The 25,832-nt window shown below is 43.6% G+C and overlaps 1 protein-coding gene across 2 annotated transcripts in view; it reads left to right on the forward strand.

The window, feature by feature from the left end:
* CMTM8 (CKLF like MARVEL transmembrane domain containing 8) overlaps nt 1-22,711 on the forward strand; it is a 64,448-nt gene extending 41,737 nt beyond the window's left edge. Inside the window, exons 2-4 of one of the 2 annotated variants that reach the window (XM_001370050.4) lie at nt 12,697-12,870; nt 19,748-19,864; nt 22,294-22,711. In XM_001370050.4, coding sequence (XP_001370087.2) covers nt 12,697-12,870; nt 19,748-19,864; nt 22,294-22,377 — 375 coding nt within the window. In that variant the 3' untranslated portion in view covers nt 22,378-22,711. The remainder of the gene's footprint in view (nt 1-12,696; nt 12,871-19,747; nt 19,865-22,293) is intronic. The other variant, XM_016426475.2, reaches the window with a different exon arrangement.
* Nucleotides 22,712-25,832: the final 3,121 nt, after the last annotated feature.

The following is a 25,832-nucleotide window of genomic DNA, read 5'->3' on the forward strand; positions in this document are numbered from 1 at the left end:
TATTCATGGCTTGTAAACCAGGAATTGATGCAGAGTGAAATGAGCAGAACCAGGAGAACATTGTACACAGAGACTGATACACTGTGGCACAATCGAATGTAACTGACTCCTCTACTGGCAGCAATGCAATGATCCAGGACAATTCTGAGGGGCTTATGAGAAAGATGCTCTCCACATCAGAGAAAGAACTGTGGGAACAGAAACAGAAGAAAAACAACTGCTTGATCACATGGTCGATGGGGATAGGATTGGGAATATAGACTCTAAGCGATCACCGTGGTGCAAATATCAATAATGTGGAAATGGGGTTTGATCAATGACATATGTAAAAGCCAATGGAATCACCCATCAGCTATGGGAAGGGGTGGGGGGAGGGAAGGGAAAGAACATGATTTTTGTAACCAAGGAACAATGTTCTAAATTGACTAATCAAATAAAATTTTCAAAAAAAATATTCATGGCTCCTAGATTGAGAACCCCCCTGGTGTTAGAGGATGGAGGGGCAGAGGATGAGGTGAGAATGATAACCCAAGGCTGAAGGTGCAGGGTCCCTCAATTTTTTAGCCCTTTCTCCAACCCCGGTCCTTGCCATTGCTGGTGAAAGATCAGTTACTGTAAGGGAAAGGCATGCTTTCTGTATACCCTCGATTCATTCATTTGATGAAAATTTATTAAGGAAAATACCAAACTAAGCTGGAGATTGACAGGAGGAAGCAAATGATTCAACAATCACGACCAAGTCCCTGGTGGATGGGCTGTTTCTTTTTCAAAATCTATTTTTTAAAGAGTTTTTGTACTCTGTTAGTTGCTATCAGTGTATTCACTCTCCCTGCATGCTCCCAGTAGAGCCACAGAATTTGAGATTTGGAGAAGACCTCAGCAACGATCTAGTCCAACCCATCAAAAGAAATTCTCATTTTACTCTACTCAACAAGTGCTGATCCAGCCTCTGGATATCCCTGAGAAAGGCAAACTCACCACCTCTTTCTCCCTGAAACCCATTCCTAGCAGCTCTAATTGCTAGGGAGTTTTTCTCAACATCAAATCTCAATCGATCTTTGTAATTTCCACTCGCTGCTCTTGGTTCTTCCTTCTTCGAGAAGTAGAATTCCCTCCTCCCTACGGCAGCCTTTGAACAGAATTATCGCTTTCTCTCGTCTTCCCTACAGTAAATGTCCCCACTTACTTCAATGGATCTTCATTGTGACATGAACTCAAGGCCCTTCACTCTTCTGGTTGCTTCTCCCCTGAACATTCTCCAGCCAAATGCATTTCCCTACATTCATCAACCTCTTCCCAAGGTTCATTCCAACCAAGTTCATTTATCTTCTCATCTCTCCCACAGTGCTCTTGGAAATCTCCACTGAGGTGCCAACAAAGTTCCTCAGTCGTCCATCTTTCTTCTTCCTCTTTATAATGGAAACTTGGCTCTCCTCTTGCAGCCCAGTTCACTGGAGGACATTTCTAGAGGAGCTGCAGCCCCCTCATAGGGCTGGGGGAATGTTACTTCCTTCACATTGTGAACTCTAGATCAAATCACCCTCTTCCCCTTTCTTGATACTTATCCAGTGAGCTCCAGGCCATTCTTCTGATTCTTGGTCTCCCTCTGAACTCTAGCCCCTGTATCATTCCCTGGAAGAGTTCGTGTGACCTCTCAATTCCTTATTCCCTCCCTCATCTCCAGGGACGGCCTGTCACGCCTACTGAATCCAGTTGCAGCTCACCATGATCACGTGTTAAAGCCAACCTCCTTGAGATGTTTCTCCACCTCTAGAAGCTCTGTATTTTTTTTTAAATTTCACTCTTAGATGAAAACTTCCTATTTCTCAATCTCTCCTCTTATCACTCTCAACCTACTGAAACCCTTGCGAAACATCTCCTCGGGCCTCTTTTTATGATCTCCAGTCCCCTGCATCACATTTGAAATCTGCAAAGCCTTCTCCCCTACCCTGACTTCAGTTGCCTCCCTCCCTAGTCTCTATGCCCATAGTATAACTAACTGCCTCCTTAGAGTTTATGCCTTGTTCCCCAAGCATTAGCCATATTTAACCAAGGAGTTCTCATTGGTGGCTAATTTCTCACCATCTAATTTCTTATATACAGCAGGGCTGCTGGGTGACCCTGGGAAAAAGCTAGAATTCAAGCTACTTTCACCCATTACAAAATTAGGTTACATTACATCAGCTTATAACTCCCTGCTACTTGACAATCCTGCAACCTATTTTGCCATTATTGCCCAGTGCCAGGCACACTGTAGGTACTTGATAAATGTTTACTGATGAATTATCAATTGACTTCTAATCTCATTCTCCACAGCAAATATTCTTAATCCGATTCCTCTTCCTCCTTCCCTTCTATCCCTATCTATTCCTTAGACTTCAAGTAGGAGATTTAGTCACCTGGGAAGATCAAAATTGTCTGAACTGGTCCTCAGCTCTGCCTTCTCCATTTCTTTCTTTTTTTTTTAACTCTTACCTTCCATCTTGGAGTCAATATTGTGTATTGGCTCCAAGGCAGAAGAGTGGTAAGGGCTGGGCAATGGGGGTCAAGTGACTTGCCCAGGGTCACCCAGCTGGGAAGTGTCTGAGGCCAGATTTGAACGTAGGACCTCCCATCTCTAGGCCTGGCTCTCAATCCACTGAGCTACCCAACTGCCCCCGTCTCTCCATTTCATAAATAGTATTATCATTAATAACAATAGTTCACATTTATATGGCACATCATATGTGTGCAAAGCACTTTACCCACATTCTTTCATTTGATTCTTTCAACAGCTCTGTGACACAATGTTGTTGTTATGCTCATTTTACAGTTGAAGAAACTAAGGCACAGAGGTTAAATGACTTACTCAGGATCACACAAACTAGTATGTGTCTGAGACAGGATTCAAACTCAGGTTTTCCTGACTTCAAGTCCAGTGCTCCATCACTAGCTGAGTAATCCAGCTCCTGGCAGCCTCACATGCTTTCTTCTCCTTCCATCTACTTACAGAAGTATCCCTTTTCCTTGCTAAGGCTAATCCTCTCCTACCAGTTCTCTTTATATTGTTTTCTCCAGTTTCTGTCATGTCCTACCTCCAGCGTTCACCTGCTTTGGCTAGCATTATCAATCTCTTGAGCTGTAACTTTTCTTCTACACTATTTGTCCATATTGGCAAACCTATGGCACACATGCTGGAGGGGCTGTTCTCTTCCCCTTCTACATCATGCCTGAGGATACTTTTCACTTCACCCACCCCTCTGCCCAGCAGCCCAATGAGAGTACTTCTTCTCTCCCCTGTCTGGGGTAAGGAGGTGGCTCACATGTGGCATGAAGGTGCAGTTTTGGGCACTCGGTCTCTAAAAGGCTTGCCGTCACTGCTACATACCATTTTCATGTCTCCCTAATTAAAAAAAAATCTCTTGATTCTGTCATCCCATCCAGTTACTATCCCATTCTCTCTCTCTTCTCCTTCACATTTAAAGTCATTACACAATTTCTACTCTATGCCCTCTTTCTTTAAACTTTCTCCATAATCCCTTAAAATGGACCTTGTAGCACCATTCTTTTGTAACTTCTCTCTGACACGTATTGATAGACTCAACAATCACCAAATCCAGTGACCTTTTTTCTATTCTCCAAAATCCTTGAACCATCCTTGACCTTGTTAATTATTCCCTAGTACTTGGTTCTCTCTCTTTCCTTGGTTTCAGAGGCATCATATTGTTCTGGATCTCCTCCTAGTCTCTTTCCCTGGGTCCTAACCTGCCCCGTAATGATTTTCCTTAAGTGTCTGAGCCTAGCCCTTCTTTACTTTTATCTTCGACAAGATCATCTGTTCCCCTGACTTAAACTAAAATGTCTTTGCAGATGATCCTCAAACCTTTTCTCCTCAATCCTGATTTTTCCTCAACTCCAGACCTAGATGTACTTTTCCAATGAAGTTTCTCCCTGGATGACCCACCTTGCACAAACAGCTACCATGCCTAAAACTAAGCTAATGGTCATTTCCCCTAAACCTTTTCTTCCTCCTGTCTCTCTACCACCATCACCCAAATCTTCCATATTTGTCACTTGGGTTTGTCTTGGAATTCTCTCCTTCTTACCACTCATCTGCAGTCAGTTATAAAGTCCTGTTGGTTCTAACCCATATTTTCCCATTGTCACTATCCCAGTAGTACCCTTCTTTATAGTATCATATCAGAGGCAGTCTAATCTTGTGGGAAAAGCAATGGTTTTTGGAGTCAGGACCTGGGTTCAAATCCTACCTCTATCATTTACTACCTATGTGACCTTGAGCATTCCCTTCATCATTCTGGGCCTTAGCTTCTTTTTCCTCAGTAAAATGAGGGGGTTGGACAAAATGACCTCTTGGGTCCTCTTGAACTCTAAATTTGGGATCCAGTATACTGTGTTGAGTTACTCCCAATGGCTATTCTTGAGCAAGAGAGCCAGGGAGGGCATCTAGCCTGCCATTTTCTCTCTCATTCCTGATCATACAAACAAAATTTAGAGCTGCAACTTAGAGGGTATCTAGTCGAACCCTCATAACGAAAATGAAGCAATTAAGAGTAGAAAAGGATGTCAAAGCAAATAAAGGGAAGATTTGAACCCATTTGTCTTGATGACAAATCCATCATACTGCCACTGTCCCACAATGCCTCTCTGTAGCTGCCGCTTCAGTCAAAGCTCAGGAGGGACCCTGCAATTGTGCATTGAGCTTCTTTGGACCCTCCCCACTGGTGGGCTCTGAAATCCTCTGGCTCAGTGTACAGCATGTTTCTGGTTGGCCTTTTCTGGAAGCATCATGTAGGGTGGGCTGGGTGATAAAGTCTAGTTTATTCTGCCTCTTCGGAATGTGTGTTTATAAACTCCTGAAATGATCAAAACAGATGGAAAGCCACTGATTGGTCCCAGTGAATGGAAGTGGGTCTAAAGCCATCCCCAGCTCTTAGCGTGGTATTTGGGCACCCCCTTGTGGCGAAAGGAAACAAGGCCGCCATATTGAAGAGTTGTAAAGAGCCTTCTAGACATAGATCTAGGAATTAACCTGAGGCCTCAGGATGACCAGAGCCCCCTCAATCAAAAAAGGTTTTCTTTCTCAAAAGAAGTAATTTCTTTTGAACTGAACTTCCCACAATGAAGTTAATTAAACTTATGGTAATGGCTAATTAAACATTTGAATGAAACACCTTCTAGACAGAGGCCTGTTTCTTAAAATTCCTTGTCTTTGTACGATGGTGTCTCCATCTGCTGTGTTTGCATTTTACTTGTTTATCTTACGAAGGCACAGATCCAACTGTGTCCCTGCTCACACTCCAGATCTTCGGTCTCCCAGAATCCCAGCATCAGAGACTGAGAATAGGAGGGGCCCTAGAAGCCACCTACTCTAACCTCATTTCACGGATGAGGAAGCCAAAGGCCAAAGAAGGTAAAGAACTTGCCTGCGCTCAAGTTCTCTAGAGTTGGCCCGCACTGCTGCTCTTAGAGAATGGATGAATGGCATCTGCCCAGAGAGCTCAGATGACTAATTCCTTTCTTTGGGGCAGCTGGAGAAAGGCCAAAGATCTAGACCTAAAGAGACTCTGGGGGTCATCTTGTTCAACCTGCTCATTTTACAGAAGCTTCAGAGAAGTTTGAGACTTGCCCAGAATCACACAGCTATTAAATATCCAAAGTACAATTAGACCCTAAGTCTTCTTAAGAAAATGGAGAGGTGGTCCAGTGGACAGAAAGCCAGGCCTGGAATGGCGAGGACATGGGTTCAAATCTGGCCACAGACTTAGCTATGTGACCCTGGATAAGTCACTTAACCCTAGTTTTGTTGCTTTTGCCTTGGAACTCATACTTAGTATGGATTCTAAGATACAAAGTAAGGTTTTTTAAAGAAAGAAAGAGAGTTGGGGCAGCTAGGTGGCACAGTAGATAAAGCTTGGAGTAGGAGGGACCCAGGTTCAAATCTGGCCTCAGGTACTTCCTAGATGTGGACCTTGGGCAAGTCAGTTAACTTTGATGGACTAGCCCTTGCCACGCTTCTTAGAACTGATACTTATTAAGACAGAAAGTAAGGGTTTAAAAAATAAAAAGAGGGGAAGAAGGAAGGGGAGGGGAACAGAAAGGAGGAAAAGGCATCATTAGGGAAATGTATTGTAGGAAAAGAAGATGGGGCTGGTCACATGGATAGAAGGTGAAGGATAAGAGTTGGGTGGGAGAATGAATCAGTGGTCTAGATCAGGCGTATCAAAACACCCCTGAAACAGATTAAAATGGCATTAGAAATATTCAACAAAATGCATAAGAGAAAGCATAGGCAATGTTGATATGTAATTTTCCAAGTCAGTATGACCACAGGCTGGGATTCTTATGTAAGGTTTAGTGGCCCCCATTTCTATTTGAGTTTGACACCACGGATCTATTAGAAGAAAGAGAAGACCTCCAGCCTATTGGGTGTACCCTCTTTGGTAAATGTGTGAGAGGACAAGAGTTTCACAGGATTGCCAGAAACAGAGGGATCGTGACCTGCATTATTAGATGGCGAGTCCATTTGAGTAGTTGAATATTCACCCAAGAAAAGGTCATCATTCTGCAGTGGTGCTAGAAAAATGGGACTACAGGGTAGGGTACAGGTCAAATGTTGGCCCATTTATTTCTGCAGGTAGAGATGGTGCCACCAGCGACATTGTCAGTGCCTGAAGGCTGCTTGTTTCTTCTCTCCAAAAGTAGCTGCTTGGTCCCTTGAGTTAAACATATTTAATCATGCAAGAGGCTTCCTTGCTTTGGAGACCATGTCTCTGTATCACATGGGAGCCCTTTGCCTGTTTAGCCAGACACCAGTTCGGGGGTAAACTCTGCTACTTCCTGTGCATTGATGGACAACGTAAGCCCCATCTGGGCTGATCCACTCCTCTGCCACCCTATGCAAGTCATCAACAGAGAGAGCAGCCGACCTTTTCGAGTTCCATCCAGAAATCTGGAACATTTTCTTACTGTCTGTCATGCCCAATCCCATCAAGCCCCGATCTCTCTGATCAGACTGAATGTCAAACGCGCTTTTATAGATTACCTGTCAGGTATGATGAATACTAGCAGAAAAAAATCCCATTAGTGTAAATCTTGGAGTTTTCAGGAATTACATCGGGCTCGTGCATCTTAATACCAGATAAATTGCATTGCCACTGCCGGAAACCCAGAGAATACATCTTCATTAAGCATCCTTTCTTTGGAGTCCTCATACATAGTGTAAACGAAATAAGGAGATAAAAGCTTTAAACTTCCCACTCCATGGAAGGGAAAGATGGTTAACAACCGTCATAGAGAATCTCATCCATGGGCATCTTTGCCTGTTCTTGGCCTTGGAGGCTTCTCTTTTCCTGAATGTTTTCCCAATGAAAATACCCAAGGATGAATATTCAAAGGAATTCAATATAAGTGTCCTTAATGACATCTTCCAGGACTTAATACATCCTAAGGGGTCCTTGCCTATGTCCAGTCAAATTCTTCTTGCCATAATGGCAAACCCATTCCTCCTTCCTTTAACTTGGTAATCGCTGAATGGTGGTGGGAGGAGGGGAGGGAAAGAACATGAATCTTGTAACCATAGAAAGATATTCTTAATTAAATAAAAATTTTCCAAGAGTAAAAACAAACAAACATGGTAATAGCTGACACATAATATCTTGGGGCAGCCAGGTGGTGTAAAAGATAAGAGTGCCAGGCCTGGAGACAGGAAGACCTGAGTTCAAATCTGGCCTCAGATATTTACTAGCTGTGAGATACTGGGCAAATCACTTACCCTTGTTGGCCTCAGTTTCCATATCTGTCAAATGAGCTGGAGAAGGAAATGGCAAACCACTCCAGTATCTTTGCTGAGAAAACCTCAAATGGGTCACAAAGAGTTGGACATGACTGAACAACACAACACCCTAAGATTTTGAAAAGAACTTGAAGCACTTGATGTTATTATCCTTATTTTAAAAAGAAAAAAACTGAGTCTGGGAGAGGTTACATGACTTACCCAAGGTCACACACTCAGTGTCTGCTGCAGGATTTGAACTCAAGTTTTTTTGACTTTCAATCTAATACTTATCCACTATGCTGTCCTGAAATGAGAATAGATGTGAGGCATTTCCTCAACATCAACTTGGGATAAGTTTTCTCTAGCCATTAGTTGTTTTAAATAAGCACTTGGTTTGGATCTACAGAACTATGGAAAGATGGATAAAGTTGGCTGCAATATGTTTAAATTTTAAAAGTTATTTTGCAGCATTTTTTTTTACATCAAAGTTATAATGTTTCTTTCCCATGGACAGTTCTTCCCTGCACATAGCAGTACAGTCAAACAAAATGAAGAACAAGCACCTTCTCCTCCCGTCCCTTTGCAGAGATGGAGTCTGTATGCTGGTTAGTTTTGTTAAATTGTTTTCCTCTGTTTAATTCTTTGTTATAAAGAATATGGCTCTCTAGGAGGCAGCAATACTTGGAGAGATGTTGATATAATCACAAAACATGGCAATTTAAAAGCCAACCAACTCTTACCTTCTGTCTTAGATTCAATATTAAGTATCAGTTCCACGGCAGAAGAATGGGAAGGGCTAGACAATTGGGGTTAAGTGACTTGTCCAAGGTCACACAGCTAGGAAGTATCTGAGGTCATATTGGAATCCAGGACCTTCCATCTCTAGGCTTGGATCTCAAACCACTGAGCCGCTTAGCTGCTGCCCCTAGGAATACCAATTTATTAATAAAATAAAATATGTGGCTTGTTGCTCACCTAGAATCCTCACCTCTCTGTTCTGAGCTGAGAAAATCAGTCCTTTAAATTCACAATAGGCCACTTCCTTGATCAGAGTCTTTCAGGGTTGTTTTCCTTAGATGTTGAAGTTGGCAATTAGGCAGCATGGACCCCACGTGGCCCACAACACCCCCAAGTACAGTCTGAACCAGATTCAAAAGTAATTGGGAAATATTTAAAACAAAACAAATAAAAATACAATAAAAAAGATATTGACACGTGGTTTTCAAAGTCAATATGCAAAAGCAGTTAGTTAAACCTATATTTAGAAGTAGCTAAACTTGAGATAGGCAACTGGGTAGCAAAGTGGATAGAGCTGAGCCCAAAGGCAGGAAGAATTCAAATCTGGCCTCACACACTTACTGGCTGTGTGACCCTGTTGGACTCAGTTTCCTCATCTGTCAAATGAGCTGGAGAAGGAAATGGCAAATCACCCTGGTATCTTTGTCAAGAAAACCCCAAATGGAGTCACAACAAGTCAGATATTTTCTGAACAACAACTTAAAACCTCCAAAAACTTGCATCGTACCAGCTGGTTCCTCCCTTTAGAGCCTCTGATTGCTTTTATCTATTCCTTCCTTTGTTTTGGGTATATGTTGTACTTTGTGAGGGCAAAAGTGGCATAGGGGAGAGAGGGCTGGGCTTAGAGGTCGTCAAGGCTCGACTCTGACATACATTGTCAGTCCCTAGGCAACTCTTTAAGACCATTATAGTTGATAAGTTGATAGTGTGCTTTGGTGGAAGGAATTTCCACATTGGAAGTTCTCTAGACCAATGAGATCCCAAGTTGAAACAAAGAACAGAAATTGCTCTTTTATATAGCTGCAGTCTGAGTGTATTTTCTGGTTCAGATTTCTTCATGTCCCACTATTTCAACCTTTCCTGATTTTTTTAGTGTTCTTCATACTTGTTACTCTAGTTAGGCAGTGAGGTGGTACAGTGGATAGAGAGCTCTTAGCCTGGAGTAAAGAAGACCTGAGTTCAAATCTAGCCTGAGATACTTCCTGGCTGTATGACCCTGAGCAAGTCACTTAACCTCTATCAGCCTCAGTTTCTTTATAAAATAGAGATAATAATAGCCCTTCACTCCCAAGACAGTTGTGAAGATTGCATGAGATAACACTTATAAGTCACAGGGCCTGGCACATAGTAGGTGCCACATCAATGCTTATTTCCTTTTCCTTCCCCTAAATTGTTTGATGATGTTCCCTTACTTTGGTGGACCAGGTTCTTAGCCATTCCCCAACTTTTGAATGTCTTGGTTGTTTCCAGTTTTTCCATTTGCTATTAGTATCTCAGGTCAGGGGCAACTCTCTTTTTTCTTTTTGGAAAATTTCTTGGGGTATATTCCTAATCCAGAGTCAAAGAGAATGGTTGTTCTATGACTCTCCTGGCTTTAATCACCAAGATTAGAAGATGGGAAGGATTGGCTTTATCTTTGTTTGGGGTATTTGCCAGCAAGGAAAGTTTAAGCAGTCCAGTTGGAGTCCTCATCCCACACCGAGTCAGATATTAGGTCCAAAGTAGGCTCTAAACGAGTCCTGTCTTAGCTTTTCCTTCGTCTACAGTCTGGTGGTTCAGGCACTCAACTTGTTAGTGGCAAGGTCATTTGGCTTTTCTCATGTTTTAGCTCTTTCCTCTGTTGTTTACTTGGGGATGCCTAGGGTCTGGGGAGGCTTTGGATGACTTTCTTTGGCCAGCATCAATGATAACCTTGTTTGGCTTGTGGATAATATTGGTTGAGAAAGGAGAACATTTAGATAGCAAGTCAAAGCAATAGCTATTGCAAAACCTCTGCTCCCTGGATGTTGGCCAGGTGGGATTATGTTTCCTATGGTGGTTAGTCCAAAGGCATTGAACTAGACTCCCCAAAATGGCCAATCCTCTGTTCCTGCTCTTCTAAAGGGAATGTTCCTCTTTACTGTTGCTCATAATATGGCACATGTGGCAGGCATGTAACCAAGAACAGGGAGGAAGGATGTTTCCATACTGAGTTGTACGCCATCAAGTTTACCTTCAGCTTAACACCAACCCCAAATTAATGTCACTGGCATTCGGGAGAGGTTTCTTCTTCATCATCTGTTGCACGGTTCCAGCCTCCCACAGGGGATGGGGTCTTGGAGGTGGGACGGTGTCGGCAGAATGATGAATGGGACACACCCCATAGCACAGGTTTCACAGGAAAAATTGCTCCACCTTGGCTGAGGCTTGGCTTTATTTTATACCCTCATTGTCACATGTCTATTTGGCACACAGTTTCTTTAGAGAGCCATCCAGCAGTCTCTCTGAGGGTCCGGAGTCCACTCTGGCCAGGTGTGACAATTTCAGTCAAATAATGGAGTGAGAAGCACTACGTGCTCAGTCCTACATGCATAAGCATCACATAGTGTTCTGCCATGGCATGAGGTTGGTTTATTTTATAGGTTCAGTGAGTACATGCCTTTCTGGCACACAATCAATTTTCTACATACATGTTTCCATAGAGCTTAACAATAGACATGAAGCCTAAGGAGATAGTCAATGAAACATTGTTGCTATGACAGAAATAGATGAATGACATAAGTAGGGTGAATTGGAGGTTAGTCCCTCTTGACCTAAAGAGAATCACTGTTACTTCTGGTCAGCTTTCACAATCAATCACAATTACTTAGGGGGTGGATAACAAAACATTTTGTAGCTAGGTACAGGATCAGAGGATAATTTAATGACAGACCAGAATTGAGGTTTTCCTCAATTTACAAGTTCTATTTTTCTCATGTTACTTTAAAGCGCCTGGCAATGTTGCCTGGTTTCTGTCTGCAGTGGAGTGTGTTTTGAAGGTGATTGATGTTCTTTGCTTGCCTGGCTTGTAATGGGAGTGAACGTAACTCTGTGGAGAGGGAAAGGAGGGGCGTAATGGGTAATGATCTTTAGGTTTTAATTCTGTGAATATACTATTTTAGGGTAATAATCTGGGGGGATTAAAGTAGGATATATATTTATTCTATAAGCATTTGCTCTTGTATAATTTCTTTTGTATTGGAGAGAGAACAATAATCATCCATTAATGAGGGAATTTAGAGGGAGAAGTCATAGAAGGGGATCAGTGGGGGCCTCATTTTCTGGGAGCTGCCTTGCAGTTCCCATTTCCCAAACTGTGACTTTGTCAGCCAGTGGGGGTTTGATGGCTCCTAACAAGTTTAATTCTCAACATACATGTTTCCATAGATCCTAACAACAGACGGGAAGTCTGAGATAGTCAACAAAAACACTATTGCTAAGTGTGGGGTCAGAGGGTAGAATCAACATAACCCAATTGGGGAATTTTGAGCACAGATTTACCAGAAGTTTTAAGCCTAGAAAAGAGAGTCCTATCTAATTGGGTACATAAGTATCCTTAGGTTTAATTTTGTAAGTGGGATCTCCTGGTGATACTCTTTTGGGACAGAGTGGGACATCTGTATTAATCCTGCAAGCATGTTGCTCTCATCTATTCTTCCTGGGACTAAGTATGAATAATAATCATAGCAATTCTAATAATAAGGGGATGTTAATAAGGAAAGTCACTCAGGAGGGTTGAATGGTTGTCTCATCTTTCCTGGGGGCTGCTTTACAGTCCCCAGTTTCCACGTGTGACTGTGTCAAACAGTGTGGTCTTTGATGGCTCCTGGCAATCATCATCATTGTCATTGTTGTTGCTAATGTTAATGCTATTACACTCATCTATAGTTCAAGGGTTTTATCATTTCTAATTTAGATCTCTGTAGAGTAATTATTTTCTCTCTCCCACTCCTTTTCTTTTCTCTCTTCCCAACCTCTTTTCCTTCTTCCTCTATCTGCTTCCTTTGTCCCTTTATCTCCTTCCTCCATTCCTTTCCTTCTCCCTCCTCTCCTTGCTTCTCCTTTCCTTCTTGCCCATCCCCCTTTCCATTCTGCCATCCCTACAGGTTCTAGGGCTGCTTGTGTGGACGCTTATCGCTGGAACAGAGTACTTTCGGGTCCCTGCCTTTGGTTGGGTGATGTTTGTGGCAGTATTTTACTGGGTCCTCACAGTCTTCTTCTTAATCATCTACATGACAATGACCTACACCAGGATCCCCCAGGTGCCATGGACCACAGTGGTAAGAAAGTATATTCCTTTTCTTTGTTTTCTCACTAATCTCTGCCTTAACCACTAGTACCTCACTTTGAAATTATCTCCAATTTATCCCATCTTTGTTTTTAACCCCTTACCTTCCAACTTAGAATCAATACTGTGTATTGGTTCCAAGGCAGAAGTATAGTATGGGCTAAACAGTTGGAATTACATGACTTGCCCAGGGTCATGTGGGTAAGAAGTATTTGAGTCTAGATTTGAACCCAGAATCTCCCATCTCTAGATCTGGCTTTCTATCCACCGAGCCATCTAGCTACCCCAATTTATCCCATCTTTATCTTGTTTTTCAGAGCTGTTTGTATGCCATCTCCTCATTAGATTGTGAGCCCCTTGAGGGCAGGAACTATCTTTTGCTTTTCTTTGCTTCCTCGGTATTTTGTGAAGTGTTTGGTACACAGTCAGTACTTAGTAAATACTTGTTGACTCCCTGACCAAAGAGCCGAATTCTCATTACAAGTCTGTCTCCGTGGTTTCCTATAACTGACTTTAGGCTATCAAGAGAGTTGAGTGTGTGTCAGCCTTCCTGGATGTGAATGCAGGAAGGCATGCGCGCGCGCGCACACACACACACACACACACACACACAGCCCCATTTGGAGGTACTCCAAATGCTTCTCCACTGCCAGCTGCTATAGTACCTCCCCCCTTGAATCCTGAAGACTGACAGGATAAGGAGAGCCCTCAGTTCTACCACCAGGCTCTTTGGAGAGGAATTGTCTGTTTCTGAATGTCTAGACCTCTCGGTTTTCACAGCTGCACATGGGATTAACAGGTGGGAGAGGCATCTGCCCAAGAGAACAACCTGTGGGTCACAAGATACCAAGCATATCAATCCTGCCAGTCAAGCGTAGCATGCAGCCAGTCCCCCAGGGTCAGGGTCCAATGATCCAGCAGCATGTCCTAACTCGGCCTCATTTCTGGATAACCCTTACTGGAACGCCCTGCCCCTGGACCACTGGATTTCCCCCACCAGCTTCCACGCCGCCATTTCCTTCCAGCAGGGTTTTATCTGGGATCCCTGAATCCTCCAGGAGAGAGATCTTGGAGGACTTGTGAATTTAGTGGGGGAAAATGGAAATCTTTATCTCCTTCTAATTGGCTTCTTTTTCTAGCCTATTTGTTTTCTTTTCCACATTTAAAAACATTATTCTGAAAGGGAGTCCATAAGTTTTCCCAGACTGCCAAGAAGTCCAGAACACAGAACAGTTAGGAATCCATGCTCTCGAAGGATTTTCTTGGCACGGCAAGTCTTCCAGCACCGATCCTGCCTCGTGCAAACTCTTAAGCTCCATCTTAAAGTCTTCTCTCCCCTGAATGCTGGCATCCTACCCTGGAACCTTCCACGCAGACACACACACACACACACATGTCTAGGTTTGGGGACAAATAGATGACAGGTAGATAAACGCACAGATAGTTGCCTTCTAGAAATATTGCTGTCACTTCTTAATGGCCTCCACACCGAAGAGCCCTCCCTTGTGTCCACAGAGTGAAACAAAACCAGCCATCACTTTGGCCATGTGTGTTTGACAACCCAGCCTTGTTATTAGAAGATGCGCTGAATGGCTGGCAGTGTCAGTGCAGAGGCCAGAGAAGGAAGCAGAACCAGGCGGGGGGGGGGGGTCAGGGGGGGCTGTATTGTCTTGCTCTTGTGGCAGCTTGAGTAGCTGGGGGCTTACAAGAGAGACAGACACAGATGAATGGAGAGACGGACAGACAGGGACATAGACAAAAGATGGACAGACAGGGAGGGACATACATGAAAGATGGATAGACAGAGATGTTGCTGGTCATTGAACGAGGCTTGATGGCATTTGTCTTTCTGGGAGTTTTGAGATTTATTGCACAGATGTAGGTGACTTGGGCAGGACGCTACCAATCTGGTTCCCTGGTGCATGTGTTAACTGGCAGAGAAGAGGCCAGGAGGGAGAGAGGGAGGGTGTCGGAGAGAGCCTCCATCTCCATGCTCATCCTTCAGTAGAGAAAGGAGGCTCTGACGGCCGAGAAGGGAGCCGGCTGGGTGTCTAGCCCAGTGCTTGTTCTAGGACTTCCCCTGCCATCAGAAGGAACTTATCTGAGAGCAGGGAGGTAGTGCCAGGCTCCTCCTGAACTCGGTCCTCAGCTCGAAGAGCTGACCTGAGAGCCCAGCTAAGGGAGAGCCTGGTGGGAAAGTCAGAAGGCCCTTCATCTTTCCACATGCAGCTGCCCCAGCACATAAGGCACTGTCTGAGTGTGAGCTTAAGGAATCTGTGCTTTGCTTTGGAGCTCATCCGAAATGACTGTCTGTCATTCCCTCAGTACATCTAGCACAGGGGAGGTTCGAGGTCACAATCAGCAGCTTTTGGTATGCAGGCAGACCTTCAGAACGCCTGTGAGAGTCTGAAAAAAATGGCTGTTACAGACCATTCAAGGACTGAGTTTTGTGGTTTGTCATTTTCCTAAAACCCCAAACTTCCATCTTAGGATCAATACTGTATATTGGTTCCAAGGCAGAAGAGCAGTAAGGGCTAGGCAATGGGTGTCAAGTGACTTGCCCAGGGCTACACAGCCAGAAAGTGTCTGAGGCAGATTTGAACCCAGGATCTCCTGTCTCTAGGTTTGGCTCTTAATCCACTGAGCCACCCAACTGCCCCTCATTTTAAGCTTTAGAAATCTCTGCCCTCACAATACTACCTTCAAGGCAGCAAAAGTATCCCCATTTTTCAGAAAAGTGAGTTGAGTCTCAGGAGTTATCATTTGCCCATGGTTATACAGCTAGTGAATGCTGAAGATGGGATTGGAACCCAGGTCCTCTGGCTTCCAAGGCCAAAGTTCCTTTTGTTCTCCCACACTTCCATGAGTCATTCTTGTCCATTAGCTGTACACTAGTCATTAATCCCACTTTAAAGATTAATAAAGTGAGGCCCTCAAAAGTTCAGTGTCTGGCCCAAGGTTACAGGGTTAGTTGTGGATCTCAGACTGAATGAGACTCCTTGAAACTGGCATCCCTTGTACTGCCCTTTGTAAAGGAAATTTAGCCATTTCTCTCCTATATCACACTCATGTAGCACTGGCTCATCCCACGCTCCTATATTGACTCCCAATAGCTCTGTGATAAAGGAGACTCTGGCCACTCTTGGGTAGACAGGGTGTCAACCCTCCTGGCCCCTGAACAAGGCTCTTTGTACCATCCTGATCCAGAAGGATTCCGTGTTCTGTTGGCAGACCCACCATTTTCATGACTCCTCTTAGCTTGGCAAATCCATTGGCTTGGTGATGATTTCCCCAGGCTCATTTGCTGTCAGCGGCCCTGGCCTCATCTGAATCCAGGTGCTACTTGGAATAAACCCTGCTGGGTCTGCCCTCCCAGCTGCTAGCCTAAATGGGCCAGCGCTATCAACTCTGCCTTCCCACAACATAACATTGATTTTGGAGCCTGGGAGAGATACTCCTTGGCTGTGAATAATTGCTTAGATTCTACTCCATCAAAAAAATCGATTTGAAACACTTGGCTTTGCTCTCCAAACCCGACATTCCAACTTGGTCTTGATGCGTGCCTCTCCCCCGTGCCAGGAATGCCCTCCCCACCCCAACTTTTACCTCTTGGAATCCCAGTTTCCTTCAAGGTCCAACCACCCTAGAAATGACTTCCTTAGGTCCTGGGATGCACCTCTCTAACCTTTCCTCCCTTGTCCCTGGAATGCTTCGTTTTTTGTCTTTGTCTCCTCAGCACCTTGGACAGTGCCTCGTGTTTGATAAGTACTTAATAAATGTTGAACTGAATTGGATTGAAAAACCGGTATGAATTCTCCGACTGGATTTCATTCTTCACTAAAGCAGGAAGGCCCTCTCTCCCAACAAAGGACAGTATTAAGAACAAAAGTCCTCTTTTAGCCAAACGTGGAGAGTCTAGGAACTGTTGGCCAGGAAATCGTCTTTTCTTTTCATCTTCTTTTTACTTGTCCTTTTAATGTTTATACTGCCTTCATTTCCATAGATACCCCTCCCTTCCTTCTTGAATGAGATTCCCCTGGAACAAATATCCATAAAGAAATAGAGATGAAAATAGTTCAGCAATTATTTGTTCTCCTAGTGTCTACACCATTCCACATCTATGGCCCCACTTCTGGAGAATAGGCTTTTTCCTGCAGACAACTGGAAACTAGAACATTCCCAAGAAACCCAGGTTTTTTCCCCTTTTTTTGTTCATCCCAAAATCTGTGGGATAATGCAGTTGTTTCAGTGGTTAAGGCAAGGCCACGAATTAGGAATGATCTTTAATAGGCTACAACCTGAGGGACTGAGAACTAAGAGGATCTCAGAGCCAGATTTGAGTAGGCACCAGGACTATCTAGTCTGGAGAAGATAAGATGGAGGGTTAAGGCATGGTATTCAAGTATTGAAAGAACTGTCGTATAGAAGAGACCTTAGACTTGTCTTGGTTGGCTACAGGAAACTAGGAGCAATGAAGGGAAGTCATAGAGTGTTTGCTTTAGGCTTTTTTGAAAGTAAAAGCTTCCTAGCAAATTGAGCTGTCCCAAAGTGGGCTGCCTCACACTGGAGGTCTTCAAGCAAAGGATGGGTGGCCACTGACGTGGTAGGGATGTTGCAGAGGGCCAGGCCAGTGTGGCTTTTATCTTGGGATCCCCAGGGCCACGTACCTCGGAAGCATGTAAAAAATGCTTGTTGAATCAATTCGAGGCCATTCTTGTACAGGTAGAGGTGGATTGAGATGACTTCTGAGATCCCTCTTTAATATGTGGTTTTCTGGAGTGGGCAGGTGGTTTTAAGGCTCTCTAAACCCCCATCCCAGAAGCCGTGGATCAGTGGTGGTGACACTTGCTCCAAAGTGGAGTGTTTTCTTCCAGCTCTAAAGCTGATTGAAACTCTTAAGAGCAGTAAACTTGGTTTAAGAAACAGATGGCAATTTAACAGGAGCCATTTGTCTGGTGTGATACGTTGGCAGAGAGGCTTCAGGAAGCTGGTGATTACTTTGATTTTCCCCCATTACTTCATGTCCCTATTAAGATTTCGCCCACACTCCTATTATGGTAAAGAGTTCTGCTTATTTTTCCTAATTAATGTCCCCTTATGCAGTTTGTAACTTAATTCTTTTTAATCATCATTTATTTTTTCTCCCTCTCATCTCCTCTTCTTTTTCCCCACAGGAAGGAAGGGAGGGGGAAAGGAGGGAAAAAGGAAAGGGAAGGAGGGAAGGGAAAGAAGAGAGGCAAGAAAGCAGTATCCTTGTAGCACATAAGCCGAGTCAAGTAAAAAAAAACTTCCACATTGGCCATGTCCAGAAATTGTGTCTCAGTTGGCATTAGTCCATTAGGACTGATATTAGGTAGTTAGGTAGGGAATAGGCTTCATCATTGATTGTCTGGCATTCTTTTTCAAATAGACTCATTTTCCATCATACCATTCCCTCCCTGCCATGCGAAGCATCCCTCAAAAAAGGCAGATGGGAGCAAACCACTGTCTGACAGTCTGTAGCATTTTGTCACCCAGAATCCCTTGAGAGGCACTAGACATGGGTCTTCTTTTCTCTGGACCCAAGATGAGTCATTGCCATTCCTTTTAGACTGGCTTTACTGAAAAAGAAATGTACCTCCAAAAGGAGATATGTGGATAGAGAAGGACCCAGATGGATTGGTGATGAAAAAGCCACCTTAGGGACCTTCCCAGGGCCAGTGAAGCACAAATCCCTTGAGACTATATGAAAACACATTGATCTTGCTTATTAAGGTTAGGGAGCTGATAGTTAAGATCCAATATGTCCCTGAATCTTCAAAGCTCTACCTCCACCACCCCCATCCTGTGCTCCTCTCCTGAGAAAGCTCTTCTGGTCTTCTTAAACCCTTATCAGCTCCCTGATCTTTCTAACCCCCAAAACCCATCTGTCTGACTATCTATACTAAGCAGCTCAGATTATTAACCAGCTAACTTAACAGTCTCTAAAAGGGCTAGTGAGAATGGATTCACAAGTGGACTGAATCCTTTCCTAAGTCTGGGGTTGGCTTCTTAAGTAAAAAACCTAAAGTCCCAGGCATTAAACCCTTTGGTTTACTTTAGCCAGATTGTCCACAGCACTGCAGGGATACCCAGATCTCCTCCTAGGCATCTGCCAAGCCCCCAAACCCTCCAAACTAGTCAGGTTACAGGAGCTGATGGAGCAGGTGTTCTCCCTTCCAGCTCAGGGACAGGACCATTGTGCTAATTCCCAAACCATCCTCTGCAGTGCCTTCTCCTTCTAGAACCTTTTCCCAGGGTTCATAGCTAAATTCTCCTCTCTCCCTTTTAGAGACAACGTTTGCATTTTCCCTTATCCCTCTATTCTCACAGTACCCTAGTACCATATTAGTTCTCTTCTTTTGGCTCTCTTGCTCTGGCAGTCCATACAAATCTTCCGATCTGATTTTTTTAAGTGACTTAAAATTGTGTGACTTGGATGAAATGGAAGTCTCTACTGCTAGTTAATAAGGGAGACCTTCGGAAATCAGATTAGTGTTGGAGGCCAAAGATCTGGATTCAAATTCTGATTCTATAGTTCTGACAGCTGCCTCTTAAGAAAGGCCTGATAGAAGAAATCATTGAAGGTCTAGAAAAAGTTGGGCAGTTTGTGTAGGAGAGGAACATTGAATCTAGATTCAGAAGCTCCAGATCCATATCCCAGCTTTGCTATTGACTATGGGGTCACTTCCTTCTCTGGGTTTCCTCTCCTCAACTATGAAATGAAATTGTTGGGCCAGGTCATTCCCTCCTCTCTAGGCACTTATGGAATGTTCGTCGTGTTCACCTAAGGGCTATGTGCTCAGGTGCACACAAACGCTGAGCCCCGTCTCCCCTTTGTCTCGGCACAGGGCCTCTGCTTTAACGGAAGTGCCTTCGTTTTATACCTTATTGCTGCCATCGTAGATGCCTCCTCAGTTACCAAAGAGAGGGACAGCCACAACTACAACAGCTGGGCTGCCTCGTCGGTAAGTAAGCTTCCCTGTTCTCCCAAACTCAGCACAACACGTGTTCACAGATCCGCTGTTCCCCTCCCCACCCAACTCTCCCAATCCTGCCTGTAAGAAAGAAATTAGTCTAAAACCATTATTAAGCACCTACTATGTGCTTGGACAGACTCAGGAGATAGTGGAAGCAGAAGGGCCAGGCATGCTATGATCTGTGGGGTCGTGAAGAGTTGGACATGACCGAATGGATGAACGACAAGAGGAACAATGTGCCGGACGCTATTTGGGATTCCAAAAGGGGCACGTGACAGCCCCTGCCCTCTAGGAGCTTACATCCTAACAGGAGAGACAGCATGCAGATAGGTGCAAACAAATTATACACAGGATGAAGGAGAAACAAGAGAGGGAAGGCGCTAGAACTAAAAGGGGCTGGAAAAGACTCCCTGTAGAAGGTGGGGTCTTAGTTAGGACTCGGACAAAACCAGAGAAGGCAGGAGGCAGAGAGAAGGGAGATTAGGTCAGACTTTTCTGTGTTTAAGCTATGGCAGTGGTCAAGGAGGAATGGGCTGGTGATGGGGGCCCCCATTTTCCAGAATCCCATAACAGAGTAGAGCTAGAGAAGAATGAACTTGGTCTTTAGAGGGGATCTCCTGTGGGATAGTAGAATACTGACTGCAAGGTTCAAAATGTGAACTCTGCCCCATCTGAAGGAAGAGCTCTCCAGGAACTTGGTGGTTCCCACAGGAGCCAAGATTTGCAGAACTCGGTTTGATGGCTGCTTTTTGTAGGCAGCTGTAGGGCAGAGGAACGAACGCTGGGTTCAAATAGTGGATCTACCAGGTATCCTCTGACCTTGGACAGTCAATCAATCAATAAACTTTTTTTAAATGCCTACAAGACATTTAACTCTGTTTCCTCCCCCTGGAAAATGGGGGCAACAACACTTCAGAGTACTTGATCTTTTTTTTGCAAAGGCTTTACAAACCTGACAACAAAGGTACTATAATTACCCCCATTTTCCAGATGAGGAAACGGAAATAACTGAGAATATGGAATAAGACTACATTTTTTGGATGTGGCCAGTTTGTGAATTGCTTTCCTTGACTATATGTATTTGTCATGAGAAGTTTGTTTTTCTTTTTGTTTTCAGGGGGAGATGGAAGGGAGAAGAAATATGCTTGTTTCTCTTTTTCAAAGGGGAACATGAGAGGAATCAATAGATTTCTTTTTGATCAGAAAAACAAATTAAAAGTGCTTTTGTTAATAAAAAACAAATTTAAAGAACTCTAAAACATCTGATGAATTTCAGCATTATTCATTATTATTGTTCCTATATTCAAATGAGTGAGAATTTATTAAGTGATTGCTGTTTACAAGGAAAGAGAGAGTGTGGCTGAGTGGAGAGAGCTCGCCATGGAGTCAGGGAGACAGGTTTCAGTCCTTCTGATATCCTGGCTGTGTGATTGGGAGTCAGTCCTTTCAACTCTCAGGCCCCCCAGGCAATTTAGAGCTATAAACTATAGAGAAGGTATCAATTGGCATTAATAATGGGAATTTCCTCTCCAGCCATTTCCTACACCAATGAAATTACAGATCCTGATACTCCTCTCTCCCCTCTCAAAAAATATCCCAAGCATTATAAAGGGATTATAAATACAAAATGACAAAGTCAAGAGGCACTATAGGACTGTGGGGAAAACATAAGATTTGACATCAAGAGAATCCATGTTAAAATCCTGACTCTGGCACTTACTATCTGTATGACTGGAGAGATTGCTTAATGTCTCTGAACGCAGTTTCCTCATCTGTAAAGTAAGAGGCTTCTATGATCTCTTAAGAATGAAAATATTCTACACCTAAAGATGACCTTCTACAACCATAACTACACAGCACGTGATCTCAACTTCTTCCAAAAGCCAAATCGAGACAGCCAAAAATGGGCAGAGAAATGACACTTGAATCAATAGTCATTTCTGGCTAGAGCGTGGTGATGATGTGTGAATCAAGGGAAGACAGATCATTAACTAATTAAATTTATTAATTATGACATTTGTAAAACATTGCTCTGTGATCACTGGTTTTGTTCTTTCTCCCCAAATTATTGTAATTTAAAAGTTGGTTATGTTTACAAGATCCATTGGAGAGACCAATCTTCCAAGAGATCTCAGGGGGGATTGTGTAATTGTTAATCTTGTGCCTTTGAACTACATTTCCCAGGAGCCCCCTGACTTCCTGTCATTATGTGCTGATGTAAATAGTAGATAAATAGGTTGGTCTTCCCTGGCTAGCTTTCTTTGCTCCCTTTTGGTGACTGTGGTGGAGCAGGGTTTTTGAATAGGTAAATTAGCCATGGGCACATGGTCTTATTTTGTTACTTCTAGTGATTTATTAATAAATCTTATAGAATATTTGAAATTATTGCATATTAATTTTAATTTTTACACCCCCAGTTCTTTGCCTTTGTGGTCACAATCTGCTATGCTGGGAACACGTATTTCAGCTTTCTATCTTGGAGATCCCGGACCGTGCAGTGATCCCCATCTCGACAACGATACTCATTGAGAGAACTTCAGGAAAAGCCGCCATGGGTCCATTTCCAGAGAACTCTGTTTGAAGCGTGTTTTTGTACTCGTAGTTCCATTGTGGTCGCTATGGTCAGTTGCAAGTAAAATGGATACTTGTTTACAAAATGTTGTAAATCCTTAGGGCAGAACCTTTTCAGTACATTGTTACAAACCTCACAAATCCTATTTTTCCTAGTCAGTAAGTAACAGATTTGCTAATATGAAGACTGTATCCAGTTTGTAAACCTAACTTGTAAAATGCCAGATTTTTTTTTTGATTAAATGTTTGAAAATCACCCGTGAACTTCGGTGTCTGAGTTTTGTTGGGGCCTGAGAGGAAAATGGAGCCTTTCACTAAAACCAAAGTGCATGGCTCCGTGGTACATTGAGTGAATGCCAGCTTATTTATAGGAGAAACCTTTCTACCGCGATTGAGATGCCCTCATCTCCTGCTCACCTAAAGCCATCGCCATTAGGATGGTGTGTGTCAAACACGGGGGGCCCTCAAACCAGATTAAAATGTTCATTGAGAAATATTTAACAGAATACATAAAAATGGAACAGGACATAGATGATGTTAATCTGTGGTTTTCTAAGTCAACAAGTAGTCCACAGGACTCTATGTATAGTGGATACCACTACGCTGTGTTCTAAAAGTCAGGGTGAATTTATTGAATGAGCATAAATTAAAGTGGTGAATCCCAAGCCACATTGACAGTAGAATTTAGGGTTCCCAGAGATGTCTTCCAGGACCTGTGGGCTTTTTGACCATCCCTGCAGGGCCATGGCTATTGTTGGGTGACTCGGTCTTGACTACAGGGTGGGATATTTATGTACCTCTCCTTCTTCCCTGGCCATGGTACAGATGAACCCCATACAGCCTGGCTCTGGAACAGCCTGCCCCAGGGCATCCTCTCCTTAACACTGATGCCTCCCACCCCCCAACCTGCCTTCCCTCCACCTAAATGTGTCCCAGAATAGGATTCCTTCTCCCCAACAGAATGCCAGCTGAGCTTTCTTATTCCCTTGCTCATCACAAAATTGGCTAATTTTGATTCTGCTGTGGACACAGAAGTGACTCCACCATGCATCAAAAACCCCTCATCCTTTGCCATTAGTGATAGCAATCCCTGAATGTTTCACACTCGGGGCAGCTGCTAGTTCAGGCTTTCAAAGAAAACCCCAACCATTTGAGCTAATCATTCTGTTTATAGAATACAAACCTCTAAAAACAACTCTCCCTCTTTCCCCCTCTACCCCTCTCTCTCTCCCTCTTTCCTTCTCCCACTCTCCTCTCCCCCTCTCCCTCTCTCTCTCCCACTCTCTTCTTCTTTCCCCCTCTACCTCTGTCCCTTTCCCTCTCTCTTTCCCTCTCCTGCTTTCCTCCTCTCCCTCTCTTTCCCTCTCCCCTTCTCTCCTTCTTTCCCCATCTCCCCTACCTCCCCCGGGGGAACTATACTAATTTCCCTTTTACCACCAGGATCTCCACCTGTGTTCAGCAACACAGGGAGAAGACCCAGGAGATCCGCTCTAGACCTGCTGATTGAGTGGCCCACAGGGCTCCCAGTTTTATACCCAGAATTGCAAGGGGAGTGAGAGTCCTTTACTAAATCTGTTCATCTAAAACAAGCAGACCTGGGTATCTTGGAATGCACCAAACCTGAATAAGTAAAGTAACAATGAACTTGGGAAAACCCCTTCAGTGTTCAGGGCTTTATCAACAGCCCCATCATTTACTCTGTTTCTTTCTGGGTCTTCCTGCTTCTCTCTGAGGGCAAAGGACTTAATCATGGCTAGTTTATAGAGCACTTTCAGGTTTGCAAAGCACTTTACATGTTATCGAAACCTCTCGACCACTTTTTGAGGTAGGTGCTAATATCTCGATTTTACAGTTGAGGAAACTGAGGCTAAGAGGTTAAGTAACTTTCCCAGGATCCCATGACTAGCAAGAGGCTAAGATCAGATTTGAATTCTTCCTGCCTCTAAGTCTAACATTCTATCTACCATACCACCTAGCTTCCTTTGTCTTAGCAAATTGCATCAGGAGATTAGCCAATAGATCTAGGAAAAAGATGGCAAAACCAGTTCCTACAGAGATTTGTTTCCTAGAACCCTTAACTCCATCTTAGAATCCATACTGTATATTGGTTCCAAGGCAGAAGAGTTAAGAATTAAGCAATGGGGGTGATGTGACTTTCCCCGGGTCACACAACGAGGAAATGTTTAAGATCAAATTTGAACCCAGGTCCTCTCCACTCCAGGTCTGGTGTTCTATCTACTGTACCACCTAGAGAACCCACCTTCCCTTCTTTTTTTTGTAACCCCATACTTTTTTAAACCCTTACCTTGTATCTTAGAATCCATACTAAGTATCAGTTCTTCTGTACTACCTCGCTGCCCCATTAAGTACTTTTAAAGCACCTGTTATTTACTATATGCAATGCAGTGGATAGAGTGCCAGCCCTGGAGTCAGGAGAACCTGAGTTCAAATCCAGCCTCAGATAGTTACTAGTTGGGTGACTCTGGGAAAATTACTCTGCCTTAGTTTCCTCATCAGTAAAATGATTTGGAGAAGGAAATGACCAACCACTCCAGTTTCTTTGCCTAGAAAATCCTAGACAAGGTCATGAAGAGTCAGACCTGACTGAAAAATGACTGAACCACAAATGTACCACTGAGGATATGAAATAAGCACCTACAGTAGAGAAAACTATTAAGTGGTGGCTGGTTGGAGCTAGTTAATCCTAGGAAATCTGAATGGGAAGGGACCACTGAAGTCCAAATGGTGATCCAAGCCATGTCCAACCAAGAATCCCTGGTAGTCCATCCCCAGCAGACTTGGCCTTGGAGTCCAGACTTGAGTTCAAGTCTTGTCCAGGCTCCTTATCGTGTGACCTTAGATCATTCTAAGCCCAGATATCTTCATCTATAAATACTTGTACTACCTAATAATAAAACTCATTAACACAATGTTCTAACATGTGCAAAGCACCCTAAAAAGGTTATCTCATTTGCTCCTCCCAACAACCCTGGGAAGTAAGTGCTAATATTATCCCCATTTTACAGGTGAGGACATCGAGGCCCTGAGGGTGAAATCACATTGCTAATAAGTGTGTGTTGTGTGTGTGGTGAGCTCTGGGCTTCCTGTCTGGAGTTCAGTGTACTAACCACTATTCTAAGCTGCCTCTTCTGGGCTGTTGTGAAGAACAAATAGAGGCCATCTTTTTAAAAGAATGTTATATCAGTACAGAGGTGGAAGAATTGGGGAGAGCAGAGCTTGTAAGCATAGATTCAGGTCTCCTTCATAAAAGGGGGGACAGCTTGGGCCAGGAGGGTCTCAGCCCCCTTCTGGAGCCTCTCCCAAAATAATGAGCACTTGGGGTTTTAATTTCATTGCAGGATGCCCCCTTTCAGTGTTGAAGTCT

This window comes from Monodelphis domestica, chromosome 5 (genome assembly GCF_027887165.1).
Source record: "Monodelphis domestica isolate mMonDom1 chromosome 5, mMonDom1.pri, whole genome shotgun sequence".
NCBI classification, from domain to species: domain Eukaryota; kingdom Metazoa; phylum Chordata; class Mammalia; order Didelphimorphia; family Didelphidae; genus Monodelphis; species Monodelphis domestica.